Below are 13302 nucleotides of genomic sequence, written 5' to 3'. Positions count from 1 at the left end.
TGGAGATTGATTTTTGAAGCTAGAAAACTGGAAAAGCTTTCATATTAACAAACTGTAGCTTAGTCATTTTAGTAGGTCAGGTAACAAAGTCCAGTCTGTTTTATTTCTAACCCAAATACTGCAAATATACAGAAAATTACCAGTACAAAGTTAAACACACCCAGATTTATTTACACAATGCTAAAGAAATTTGAGTTTTATTTCCATTTTGTGGAATTTTATTCTAGGGTCTGGCTTTTTTGTGTAACCGACATTGGTCATTGAAACTTGATTATCCCACCTCACATGCAATTTTCTGTCCCAAGGGAACAGAAAACTTGGGTTTTTAGCATACATGCAGTAACGATCTTAATACTGCTTTACACTTTTGTACCGACAGCTTGGGGTGGAGGCAGAGAAGTTACAGAGCAAGGAAGGACCACATGCTGATAGGGAACAAGAGACAAGACAGGGCTGGACAACAGGCACATGGGGACCCTGAGCATTTCTGTGCACGAGGATAAGGAGGGTGCCATCAAACCCCTCCTCCCTAGACGTCCAAACACAGGAGGTGGGCAGAATCATCAGGAACATTTAAGTCACCCGACCACAAACTGAGGGCATGCGGAGGATGAGAACTGCATTAAAGACTTGGAACATATCAATAAATCATTAACATGTACACTATACAGTTTATACATGTATATATGTACACACACACATATATATATATAGAAAGGTACAGATTAGTTTAAGTTATCCCATAAAAACAAGGACGCTTAAAAATGTACCAGTGTGAAAAAATGCGTACAGTTAAGTTGTTGAAGACAATTTCTAATTAATGTTCTGATTCTTATTGTTATAATGCAAAGTAGCCAAGAAATCAACATGTTCCTGCTATTTTAATCATCCTCCATGAGGGTGAGGCCTGGGCTCTGCTAGGGCAGGACGGCACTCCTAGAGCTGCCTGAGCTGGGCAAATCAGTGGCAGATGGAACAAAGTCTGGCACCTGCTGAGTGCCAGTGCTGAAAGTCTGGCCCTCCCTATCACTCCATCATGTGGCAAATCTTAAACTTTGGTTTTTGTTCAGAGGACATGTAAGTCCATGTTAATCTTCCTGCTTGAGGGAAGGTTACAGTAGCAAAGCTGAAAAACTGAATCTCTTCCTATTTTAGCAGTCCCAAGTATCTGGGCTTCATGTGGGGCAAGAGGGCGGTACCAAAAATGAGCAGGGCGAGCTCTAAGCCATTGCATACAGGAGCGGGGCTCCTTAAAGCTCTTCGAAAAGGAAAGAGAGAATCTCTCTACCTGAATCATTTGCCTAGAAAATAAAGAAATGACTCAAGTCAGGCCAGTCCTGCCACCTGGGGTGGATGTGAACTGCTCTGCACTCCTCTCTCTATCCTTGTACCGTGACGAAGGCCATGGGAGAACCAGCAATGGTTTACAGAGCCAGCGGTGGCCAGCTCATTACTTATCTGTCAGGGATGAAAGGCCAGCTTGGGCATGTAGGGGCCCAGAGGCAAACCTAAGAATTAGAGAGACACACACTGGAAAGCCTATTCAGAGGCAGACAGCAAATTCTAAGTTTTAGTTACAGCTAATCTGTTGAATCTCTTGAGCCCAGCCTAGAACTGCCACAATCCTCCAAACACTTTCATTCTTCTAAGGCGCATTCCCATTCGATGAACAGCCTGGGTGTATGCATCCCTGGTCTCTGGTTTCACTAAAAACCAAGAGCCCCCTTACGTCCAAGACACCTGTCCACAGAGCACGAAGGATGATGAGTTCTCTGCCTGGATTTTAGAGCTCAGATCACTTTGGACGGTCTAATATGTCCAACCTACCTTACAGTGCTAACTTCTATTGCTGAAATACTCTTTTGCTATCAAGCCTGAGACTTTACACAACTTTACTTTCAAAGATAATTCTCCTAACATCGATAGGACAAATTGGAAATCTTCTTTTCTTAGAAGCTGTCACAGATTTAGGCCGTTTTCCTCTCTGGCTGAGGGCATACACTTGTGAGAGAGCAGGCTGACACAGAAGGCTAACTAGCCAGGCTTGTTAGCAGTCCTCAAACCAACTGAGCTCGCTAGCCAGCCAGGGGTGGGAGAACAAGAAGAATGAAGAGGGTGACTCATCAATTGAGATTCCATTCCTGCACTCTTGAACAGTGACCCTCAACAAGGTGAGGGGCGGTTTCTAAACACATATTCAAAATTACCATTACTTTTGTTTTCAGCCATGAAAAACAGGAGAATAAACTCTTCTCTTTACTAAGGTGGCAAAAAAGAGCTAAATACTGCTCTGAAAGAAATGTCACTGATCCACGTCCTAAAGAACAGCAAGTCATCTATAAGAAAGCAGCTCTGCTCCAGGTGTTCAGCACTGGCGTGCATCAAAATGTATACGAGATCTGAAGACAACCACTGGCGTTACTCATAACACACAGGGACCCTGGCGACTTGCTCCATTTTTGTACCTCAGCTCCATCTCTAATGGGGATTACAACCCCCGCCTTTCTTTTTTTTTTTTTTTTAAATCTCACGAGAATGTTGTAAGGTTCAAATGACATAATGCAAGAGAAAAAGTGCTGTGAAAACTGCCAAGTTCTACAGAAATATCATTATAGGCAAAGAGCCCTAATCTTATACAGTTAGAGAAGAATATTAACTTTCCTACATCTTAAAACTAATCAGAAAATTACCATATATTGGCACACCTACCCCAGGGGGTATATGCAGGGAGAAGAGGTGTATGGTGTAAGTAGGTCTTTTCTGGACATCAAATTCATTTTGGGCAGGAGGTGAGGGCGACCGGGACAAAAGCCGATACTTGATCATTTGTGAGCTGGTATATCTTTGGAATTACTTTTAATTTAAAAACCTTGTAAAAGGAATGGGCTTTTCCTAAAAGACTAGTGTTCTCTGGCTCTAACAAGTATTAACTCTCTTTACAAAAACTGCCCTACCTTTATAGCTCCCTGACTCATTTAAGTTTACTGCAGTTTCAAAGTCTCTAGAATTCTCCATCCATTCCCTCCCCCACTTTCCCTGCGGCTGTGAATTCTGGTGAGGTGAGAACTCAGCCATCTGCTCATGCATTCTGACAAAAGTTAATTTGGCACATTTACTTTTTCCTGACTTCCTAGCCATAAAGTGAACTAGCAGCAGAATGGCAGTTTAGCAAAGAGTGTCCCCATCATAATTATCGGGAGAAACTGTGACGGGCACAGCAGGTATGCTGAGACTGAAAACGTACTACTATATTCCTGTACAGCAAATAGTCAAGCTGTATTAAAACTAACGATTGCAGCTTTCCATCACTATATGGCCACCCCAAAATCCATCTTGCTACATTTTCTAATTTATTTCATCTTTTAAAATGTCAAAAGGAAAATTTTTTAAAATTTAAAATACGAACTTAACGTATCACACGAAACATCATCTACACTAGAAGTGTGTTTTTCAGTTGGTTCAGCCAAAAGTTTCATGCCAACAAACTACTTGGCAAAGCTGGGGAAAAGGGCAGAGGAGGAGGGTCTGGTAATAAAATTCTGATTGTTTAAAAAAAGCCTAAATCTGAAAACATGTCTAGTCATGGCTCCATGCAGAGCAGCAACCTAAGAGGAAGCAAATAAGCAGCCATTCTAATGATTCACCAAGGAGCTAGCACAGCAGGCAGGAGGGGACGCAGAAGACTGTGACGTGCCATCCTCAGGGGCTGCACGGCCCGTGCCACCAGCCACTCCAGCGAAGAGCTCGCTCAGCTTGGGCACACAGCCCGGGCAAGCCTGAACCCAGACCCTAAGCAAGTCCACTGGCACACACACAAAGCATGGCTTGAAAGATCTCGGAAGAAGCAAGAGTTTCTCCTTTAATAGGTGCTAAATCTAGTCAATTCTCTGCTGCTCCCTTTTTCCTGCCCCAAGTTAAAAATATTGCCCTTTAAGTTTTCCTGATTTAGTGTCTTGGAAGCACATGTAAGTTAGTTGCCAAAGGGCAATTAATGAGGGTATTGCCTAATTAAACAAGGGAAAGAAAAATCACTGTGGCCTATGGTCCCTGAAAAAACAACAACAACAGAAAGCAGGGATCTGTGTGAGGAGCTGGTGCGCAATGTTCTTGGAGCGGGGCTGTCCCCAGATGGAGGAAGGCTGCCCAGGCTGTGCCAGTCATCGCAGCCTCTGTGCTCATCTCTGCGGCTGCTTCGTGTTGCCGGCACAGCCCAGGGACGGCACCAAGTGCTTTGTGAGAGTTGATGCTGAAGCTGGCAGGTGCCCTGGGGCAGGCGCCATGCAAAACATGCAACAGTGGGGTTAGTGAAAAGTTCCCTTCAATTCCATTTCATTTCCCTTAAAAAACAAAAACAAAACCGAAAAGGGCCCGTACCTTGCAAAAAGACAGAACTTGAAATGAAAAGTTAAAGAATTAAAAATTTTCCCTCTCTTCTCAGGGCCAATTGTAAGAGTGTTTAGGGTCCCCACCCCCCATTTCTTTAGTGTAGGTCCTTTTGGCTTTGATGGAAGCAGCAGAAACAGAGCTGGGTCCCTCGCAACGGGAAATTTATTTCCCCAAGTCGGAGCCACAGGGAGTGTAAGAGGTACTGCGGTTCCATCATCTGTGCTCAGTCCCAGCTCCTTTGAGGAGCTATTCCAGGAGGTCCTGAAAAGAAAGACATAGGCCATATTATTTACAGACCAAAAAAATCCCTATTTTGAAAGCCATTACCTAGTTTCTGGGCTGGCCAAGTCTTACAGTCATTAAATTGCTGCTTCTAGCTTATACCCTCCTTTGCTTCAATCATTATCTTGATCATGAGTAAGAAAAGATCACCCTTTTAAAAAATTTCTGGACCACCCCTCAAAAAGAAATAGTCTCACCTCATCTGAGTCATCATGATAACCACTTTTATGAGTGTGGGAGGTTGTGTCCAAAGCATCCACACCATCCACACCATTGGCCTCCGCATGTTGCTGGAGCACAGAGTATCGATGCACCAGGAACCTGTGGGTGGAAACCACCGTCAACCCTCACATGGTGAGGAGGGGTGCATTTCTTATAGGACGGTGGATTTTCCAAGTTTTACACACTTGCAGAATGAGTCACACATATAGGAAGCACAGCCCGTAGCTGGCATATGGAAAATGTAAGGAAAGATTTGGGCCTGATGTTTCAGGAACATCACTTCAACTAGTTAGTTTTTGCCAGGGGCAGACTCAACCATCTGCCCTCGGAGGACTTTCTGGTTTGATTGATTTCCGTTCCTTACCTTCCCCCACAGACGTATTTCTTCACAATGAGCACTCCTGCTACGACTGTGACCAGCATCAATCCCACAGTAGCCAGGATAATCGGAACAGAATTTGACTTGGAATTCTTGATAAATTAAAACACAAACACAAACAATTTTGGGTGTGCATATTCTAGGACTGAATTCAAAGAGGCTGCTCATTACCCTATTTCTCTGTTGAATGATCTGCAGTCTCTAGGCACCTAATGATGATACTTTCCCAACCCCAACCCCCGCCCCCAAGATGAACCATCTCAGTGCTACCAGGAGAATATCACAGCTGGCAGAGGGTAACCAGAACTTCAACTGCCTTAAAGCTGTCAGAATGGTGCAAACTCAGTGGCTTCCACGTCAAAGTTACACTGGAAGCCGTAGCAACTACCTAGATCAAAAGGTAATTGTGACTGTTCCCCACTACCACTGTTTATAAGTCTTGGAGCTTTTAAGGGTGAAGCAGGAAAGGGAGACTATGATAATAAGTGGGCTGAATGAGTCTAAAACAGGGCCACCACCTGGGAAGGAGCTGTGCCAATGTTACGTTAGGCAAGCCATCCTATGACACCAAGATTTATTTTTTACTTAAGTTGTGGTATGTTTTTACAAATAAGCTTTCCGTATCATTGTTTGAGTGTGACCTACCTGCTTTTGGGTGGGAGATAGGGAGTGTGTGTTTTCAATGTATCCAAGAGGAGGCGGAGCTGGATTCTGGGACAAGTTGTGTCCCTGTGGGCGGGAGTCCTGTGCAATCACACACACAAACACTCTGAGGACAGCCACCAGGAGTGCAGGGTGGGGATGCAGAGAAGGAGGAACTTGCCCCCAACAAGTACACACACCCACACATTTTTCTCCCACTGCCTTCTTAATCCCACCCCTTGTCAGGCCCTCATCCCTTAGAAGGTTAGATAGGAGGGAACTGCAGATTGTCCACCTCTCAATTTCCAGATTAGGAACCTGGGGCCCACAGTTTACCGCCCCAAGTCTCACTGCTGGGCCAGTGCTTCTTTATCAAGAGGCTTCCTCTTTACCATATCCCCATATCCTAGCCAGATAGTTCAGTGCTACAGAACTGTAATCAGCCCTAAAACTTGCTTCTAAATCAAAACCAGCCCCTTATTACCATAGTTCAGTTTCTCATTCTGAACACACTTGACATGACTCGGCACAGAGATCCACCCTACCTATGGTCCAGTGCCCTTCCCTTCCACATGTGTAAAACTCCAGCCCTTTACAGCCGAACTTCTTGAGTCTTTTTCCCAAATGACTCTGAGCCTCAGAAATTTCCTCAACCGTATGCATCTAAGACTTGGAAAAACTTTACTGAATACCATTTTTTTTTCCCCAACAAAAACGTTTTCAGTAGATGAGCTTATCGTTGGGTTATGTGACCATCCCTCATCCTGACAGTTTCCTGTACGAAGGGAAACCTGACAGAAGTAGTCTGGCCACTTGTACTCAGTAATAGAGTTCTTGACACTGTAACTTTGACTATTCCTGGCAGAACTTGAAACCCCACTTGTATCTAAACCAGATCTACTTTAACATACCTGCTTTTCGGGACTCAGAAAGTTGCTTGTGCACTTCTTTTTCAAGTCTTTCACTTCTCGAACAGGATTCACTCCGCCCTGGCATCTGTCTCCTGGAATTTTCCGGTACCTGAGAGGCAGAGAAAATTTGTTAACAGAATACAAGGATGTACTTCTGGATTCTTGCTTACTTCCTGAAAACAAGATTTTAAAAGTTGCAGAACAACTTCTGGTCATTACACCATCTTTCAGGCCTTGGGGGAGATCTGCAGGGATGTTTTGGGGATATTCTGTGTAGTTTCAGTCCTTGGACAGACCACACATCCCTTGCCTTGCTGCAGGGACATGCCACCTTTCTGCCTTAAGAGACTGTGTCAAAGAACTGTGACCAGGGAAAGCACGTCAACACGCAGTACATAAACCACAGGGGAGGGGAGTGTTTATCAGGGAAGGAGGCAGTGAGCCGCCTCTAGAGCAGCGCTCTCTACTGTGGTGGCTATTTACACTTAATTAAAATTACTTCAGTTCCTCACTCACACTGGTGTCAACAGGTACACAGGGCTAGTGGCGACCGCATCAGACACAGCGGATTACAGAACATTTCCCCCATCACAGAAAGTTTTAGTGGACAGTATTTTTCTAGAGTGCTCTCAAATACTGCTCAGAACTAGGCGGAGAGACGCAGCTTTCACTCTGCACAGTGGAGACTCAGTCCCGATACGGGAGAAGCAGCCATCTCACCCATTTGTCGTCAGGTGCTCTTCTCTCCCGTACAAACAAAACTCTAGGTCGTGGCCCTTCAGTTCTGGCTGTTCCACACACTTGGAGTCATTTTCTGGACGGAAGTAGCCAAAATCACTGTAAGAATCAGCAAATAAGGTATCTTTCAAAGTTGCTGAAAGACAGGAAGCGACTAGCAATGAAGGCTTTATGTGGGGCAGTGGATGGTCAATATTCCAGTCTTGGGTTGCCAGAAAAAAGCTAAGGAAGCCTGTGACATATAAAGAGGTCTGTTTAGGAAAAAAAGCACATGGGGAGGGCTGAACTGAGGGAAAATAGCTTATGGATTGGGCCTGGTGGACTTCAGACTCAGTAGCTAGGAGTCCCGCACAGACAGCTCAGGCTCCGGGAAGGGAAGGAGGGCAGCCTGCAGGGGGTGGGGACTCATGTGACTAAGACACAGAGAAATAGTACATCAGCAGCAGATCTAAACTCAGGGACACTTAGCAACTCTTTTATTTCTCTCCAAATAACTCATTTACCCATGTTCTACCCATGGCGGGTATGTTAAACCTTTCCTGCCTTCCCCACCCCGTGTCCCTCTTAGTTTTTTAGATGGTCCTGGCCGCCAATGTGAATGCCTGTTCCTGCCCTCCATTCCATCCCATCTCTCCATAGTGCCACCCATCTGCTCTCCTTTCTCTGCTTTCCCCAAAGAAATGACATGAGCGGCCTCGGCCCCATCCTTCCTACCGCCCCTGGGTGGGGGCTCGCTTCATGGACAGCGTGGCAGTGACCGCTAGTCCCACTCACCTGGAGTCTTCTCCTTAGCTTGAACCTGTCCTCTTCCTTCACCATCCTCTCCTTTACTGGCCAGATTTCTTAAAAAATATTTTTTCCTTGTTCTGTTTTACTCATTTACTTTTTATTCTATGCATTTGGGCTTCGACCCCCCTCTGCAACCTTGAAAATGAATGTCTGTGGCCCTCCAGGGCTCACCAGTCATCCAACCTAGGGGGCTGTCTCTGTCTCGTTCACTCTGACCACCTATTCTGGGGCACCTGCCACACTGCTGTGCCCCAGCCACTGAGGCCCTGAGAGCTGCACTCGTCTGTTTCTTTGGTCACTGCTTGCTCTGCTCTCTTCCTAACCCATAAGTGCAGATGTTTTCCAAGATCCTATAATTCATTCTCTTACTCTGTATTTGCTCCCCTTTCATGAGATTAACTATTTGTTGCAACTAAAACTTCTAGGTTTTACCTCTCTCGAGCTCTAATTCTATGCATTTCCAAATACCTGCTGGACACTGCCACCTAAATCTGCTGACAGAACCTCAAATAAACAAAACATTCAAAATACATCACGCTTCCTCCTTCGTGCCAGTCCCTCCGGTCATTTCCTCCATTTGTCCAGGACACTACCTTCCTTCCCACCATCTAAGTTGGAAGCAGCCTGAGCACCCCCATCTGGACCCACTCACTTCTTTATCGTGACTACTGTGACTTCCCCTCATGGCCCATCTTCCAGCACACCCTTCCTGATCACGCTGTTGGGAGGGTCTAAGCCCACATCAGTCCACGGGCTTTAACGACCTGCTTCTTCCCAGATGTGCATGGTCAAATCCTACGGCTCGTCAGGGCTCAGGCCAAATGCCACCTCCTCTACAAAGCCTTCTTTGACCCACCTACCTCCTTTCAGCTCTGGATGGAATAGTCTCTCCCTTTTCTAAATCCCCAAGTATCCCACCTTCTGTTTCAAACATAATTATGTGCATCTTACCAGGAGAGTCTATAATAAACTTCCTGTTATCACTTTGCACTGCCCTGTGCATAGAAAATATTCAATGAATGTTTGGTAATATATAGATGCTGCTTGTACTTCAAGGCTTTCTGACAAATATTTAAGGGAGAGGGTAGAGAGAACAAAAGATACAGAAGACACCACGCCTCCAATAACAAGGAGAAATTTCTGGCAAAAATTTTATGTGTTCAATTCAAAATTTCAGGGACCATACCCTTCCCACTCACAAAGCACACATTTCTCAAGCACGTGGGAAACAGTGTGCAGGCTCTGGAGCTGAATGGCCAGGTTCACATCACAGCTCTGCCACATGATGGCAAATTAGTCATAACCTCTCTGTACCTTCATTTCTCCCTTTGTGAAATGGAAATAACCAGAGTACCTCTCTCACGGGGCTGCTGAGGGGAAGTGTAAACAGAGGTACTGCTAAAAAACGTCAGCTGCTATCATTATGACTATGTGATTATCAAATACAATATGCGCTCAAAGAGTCTGGAGTTTAATGGTGGAAGCAAATCTATACACAATAATTAAAATATGGTAAGTGCTGTATTAGGAGCCTAGATGAGGAAAAGCTGGGGAAGGCTTTAAGAAGGCGGTATCTGAGCTAAGTATTAAAGGCCAAGTAGGAATTCACCAGGCTTGGGGGTCAAGCAGGGAAAGACTTCCAGGAAGCAGCAGCAGCGCGCACAATGGCATGGAGCTCTGAAGAAGCACAATGTGTTTGGAAAACAGCAGAAGCTCAGGTGACCAAGAGCCACCCTGTGTGCAGTTAAGGATGGGAGACAGCCCTGCAGAGTTGGACAGTATCAATAAGCTCTAGCCCTATTACAACATCAAAGTGGTCTGAGTGATATTTTCCCCTGCGGAAATAGAGAAAGGAGGACCCCTGGCCATTCCACAGATATGGGCCACGCAGGAGGAAACACACTGGGTCAGACTGCAGTTTGCTCAGTCCTGTATTCTCTTGTCACCTGCAGTTCAGGAGAATACATTGTGAGAGGACAGGACTGCTATCTGCCTGCTTTCTTTTCCAAATCCACTTCTACCTCCTGTCAGTATCTTTTGCAGGTAACAAGTTCCATAAGATTAGTACCTGTGATGTGAAGCAGTTCCTCTTATTTGCCCTAAGCTACCTTGCTTAGGCTACCTAGGGACTCCCTCGCCCTTGTATAATCAACTAACCCTGTGCCAGCCAAGTAACTAATCCTTAAGCCTGGATGGTCCTGAACTCTAGGGAGTCCACCTTGATGGCCTCTAAGCCTTGATGGGACGTACAGACCATACATACTGATGTCACCTCCTCTCTCAGGACAGATCCACACTCTTTCCGCCTTCAGTCCTGCAGACGATCCCAAACCTAGTACCCTACCTGCTACACCCAGGCTGTCAGGCTGCTTGCTAAAGTCCAGTTTCCTCTTAGCTCCTGTACCACTTTTCTTGGTGTTTCTGTCCTATCATCTTCTCTCTCTCTCCTTTTTAATTCTCACCCTCCTTATGTACCTCTCTCCTTCCCACCACTGCCAAATCAGGATGTCCAGGGGTTGTTGCTGGTTCTGGCCAGTAAGTAACTGATACGATGTTATCTGTCCAATTATTAACAACTCTGGTTCCCTTTCTCTGTGCCTCAATTTCCTTAATAAGAAGCAACAGTTCTCCACTCTTGAGGAAGAAGGGAAAGAAAAGGATTTAAATATTTTTGAACTGTCTTTTGCCTCCTCCAGCACGGGAAATGGCTGTTAGGGATCTGAGGGATGCTGATACCAGAGGAAGTCCTCCAGGGAGCAGGGACAGACGGACGGCTGCTTGGTCACAACATAGTCCCGACCATTCTGACAGACGGACGACTTGCGTAGCCGTAGGTACTGTTCTTTATAGCCTAAAATGCAGCCATCTCCATAATCTCCAGGGTCTGTGGAGTGAGCCAGCCATATGGTATAGTCCTTCTCTTCACCTAAAAGAAAGACAGGCTGTTCAGGAAACTGCATGGGACAGAACCCACCCATGTGAGGCAGCTGCCAGGCAATAGGAAGAACGAGGAGAAGAAAAGTAGGGATGTCTGACTCAACCTATTGCTTCACTTTGGAATTGCAAATGAAAGTTAACATTAGTGGGAGCCTACCAGCAACTGACTTTTCTTCATGCCAAGGGAGGAGTCTTTGCATCTCATGGCCAATTTGGGTTCTAGGAAAAACCTTATTTTTGACGTGGGGAGCTGGATGGAGAACCTCTAAGGTTCCTTCCAGACTGAGAAGCTGCTGTCTTTAAGTCTTGCACACCTGTGCCCTTGGTCAGCAGGAGCTGTCAGAGGTAAGCAACCAGATGCTTGCCTTTAGGACAAGACACCAATTTGCCAAAAGCATGGGTTTAATTTCACTATGGGTTAGTTTGCTTCAAATGGAAGGGGAAACATACTTTCTAGACTTTTAACTCTTGTTGACTGGCATTCAAATGAAGACTGTTACGACAGTCAACCTGGCTTAGTTTGTCATATCATCCACTCCTGGAAAAATGACTCAAAGGCTGTGGCCTAAAGACTGTGGATTAGGTTTTTATCTTTTGGGATGTGAAGACCAGCACAGGGCCTGTTAAAGAGCAGGGGCTTAACAAATCTTTTAATGATGTTAAACTTCAGGGATAACTGTAGAGCTGCCTGCTGAGGGGAAAACTTATAAGCCAGCTCCTTTACAGCCTATTTAGTGAATTTAGATTATAATGACTCTCCGATTTTAAATCATTGAAACATCTTGTAGAAAAGTAAGGTCCAAACTGAGTGCTTCTGCTTCCTGCAGGACTCACTAAATTAACATGCTGAGGAAACGGGCCCCTAACACAGCCTAATAACAGTCAGGACCAAATTTAACCAGAGTTTCTCGAAACTTAAGTCTTCTATCGTATTATGCCAGAAAGCAACTACGGGTCACGGGTGGTCACTTTTTCTCCAGTTTTTTCTTTTATCCTCCATGTTTTCAGGACAATGTCAGCATCTTTGGTACTGGGGGCCTGGGTTTGCTTGTGATTTCTTAGGAACACCTTGCAATGAATATTTTAACTTCTCTGAAGCCATTTTCTGGGCCTGCCTTCCAGTTTGAAGTCACAGCATTCCGAAATGGTCAAGCCAAACTCTTTGCATGAAAACTTCCTCACTTCAACATTTTGATAAGTGACACAATCAGTTAGATGCTCTTTGTAACACACTTTCCTCTAGAGTTTCTTCTACAGTTTTGCTGTAATCAAGTGTGAAAAACCCTGAAGTGTTATGAAATAGTTTTAGACAAACATAAACATGCATTATCCTTACAAGGAGAAAAAACTCTCAGAAAATGCTACAGAGATCTAAAGTGCAAAACTATACTCTCCTAGATGTCCACATGCGGCTGGTCTGAATTGAGATTCACCATAAGGGTGAGTGTAAAATATGCACTGGATTTTGAGGCCCTAGTTAGAAGAAAAAGAATGTAACAGATGGCCAAAAATCACATGAAAAGATGCTCAACATCACAAATTATCAGAGAAATACAAATCAAAACTACAATGAGGTATCGCCTCACACCGGTCAGACTGGCCATCACCAAAAAGTCTACAAATAATAAATGCTGGAGAGGGCGTGGAGAAAAGGGAACCCTCCTACACTGTTGGTGGGAATGTAAATTGGTACAGCCACTATGGAGAACAGTATGGAGGTTCCTTAAAAAACTAAAAATAGAACTACCATATGATCCAGCAATCCCACTCCTGGGCATATATCCAGAGAAAACCATAACCCAAACGGATACATGCACCCCAATGTTCATTGAAGCACTGTTTACAATAGCCAAGACATGGAAGCAACCTAAATGTCCATCGACAGAGGAATGGATAAAGAAGATGTGGTACATATATACAATGGAATATTACTCAGCCATAAAAAGAATGAAATAATGCCATTTGCAGCAACACGGATGGACCTAGAGATTATCGTACTAAGTGAAGTAAGCCAGA

The 13302-nt window shown here is 44.8% G+C and overlaps 1 protein-coding gene across 4 annotated transcripts in view; it reads right to left on the bottom strand.

Moving 5' to 3' along the window:
* Positions 1–66: 66 nt before the first annotated feature.
* Positions 67–13302, bottom strand: part of SORT1 (sortilin 1) — a 77521-nt gene continuing 64285 nt past the window's right edge. For 2 of the 4 annotated variants that reach the window (XM_082383411.1, XM_082383410.1), the window contains exons 15-21: positions 11086–11275; positions 7543–7659; positions 6823–6931; positions 5915–6013; positions 5255–5361; positions 4866–4989; positions 67–4647 (exon numbers count right to left, since the gene is read on the bottom strand). In XM_082383411.1, coding sequence (XP_082239537.1) covers positions 4633–4647; positions 4866–4989; positions 5255–5361; positions 5915–6013; positions 6823–6931; positions 7543–7659; positions 11086–11275 — 761 coding nt within the window. In that variant the 3' untranslated portion in view covers positions 67–4632. The remainder of the gene's footprint in view (positions 4648–4865; positions 4990–5254; positions 5362–5914; positions 6014–6822; positions 6932–7542; positions 7660–11085; positions 11276–13302) is intronic. The other 2 variants (XM_082383413.1, XM_082383412.1) reach the window with 1 other exon arrangement.

The sequence above is a fragment of the Balaenoptera borealis genome, assembly GCF_965194805.1.
Source record: "Balaenoptera borealis genome assembly, chromosome: 1".
In the NCBI taxonomy this organism is placed as follows: domain Eukaryota; kingdom Metazoa; phylum Chordata; class Mammalia; order Artiodactyla; family Balaenopteridae; genus Balaenoptera; species Balaenoptera borealis.
Note: the sequence above shows the minus strand (reverse complement) of the source record. Positions and strands in the feature narration are given on the sequence as shown.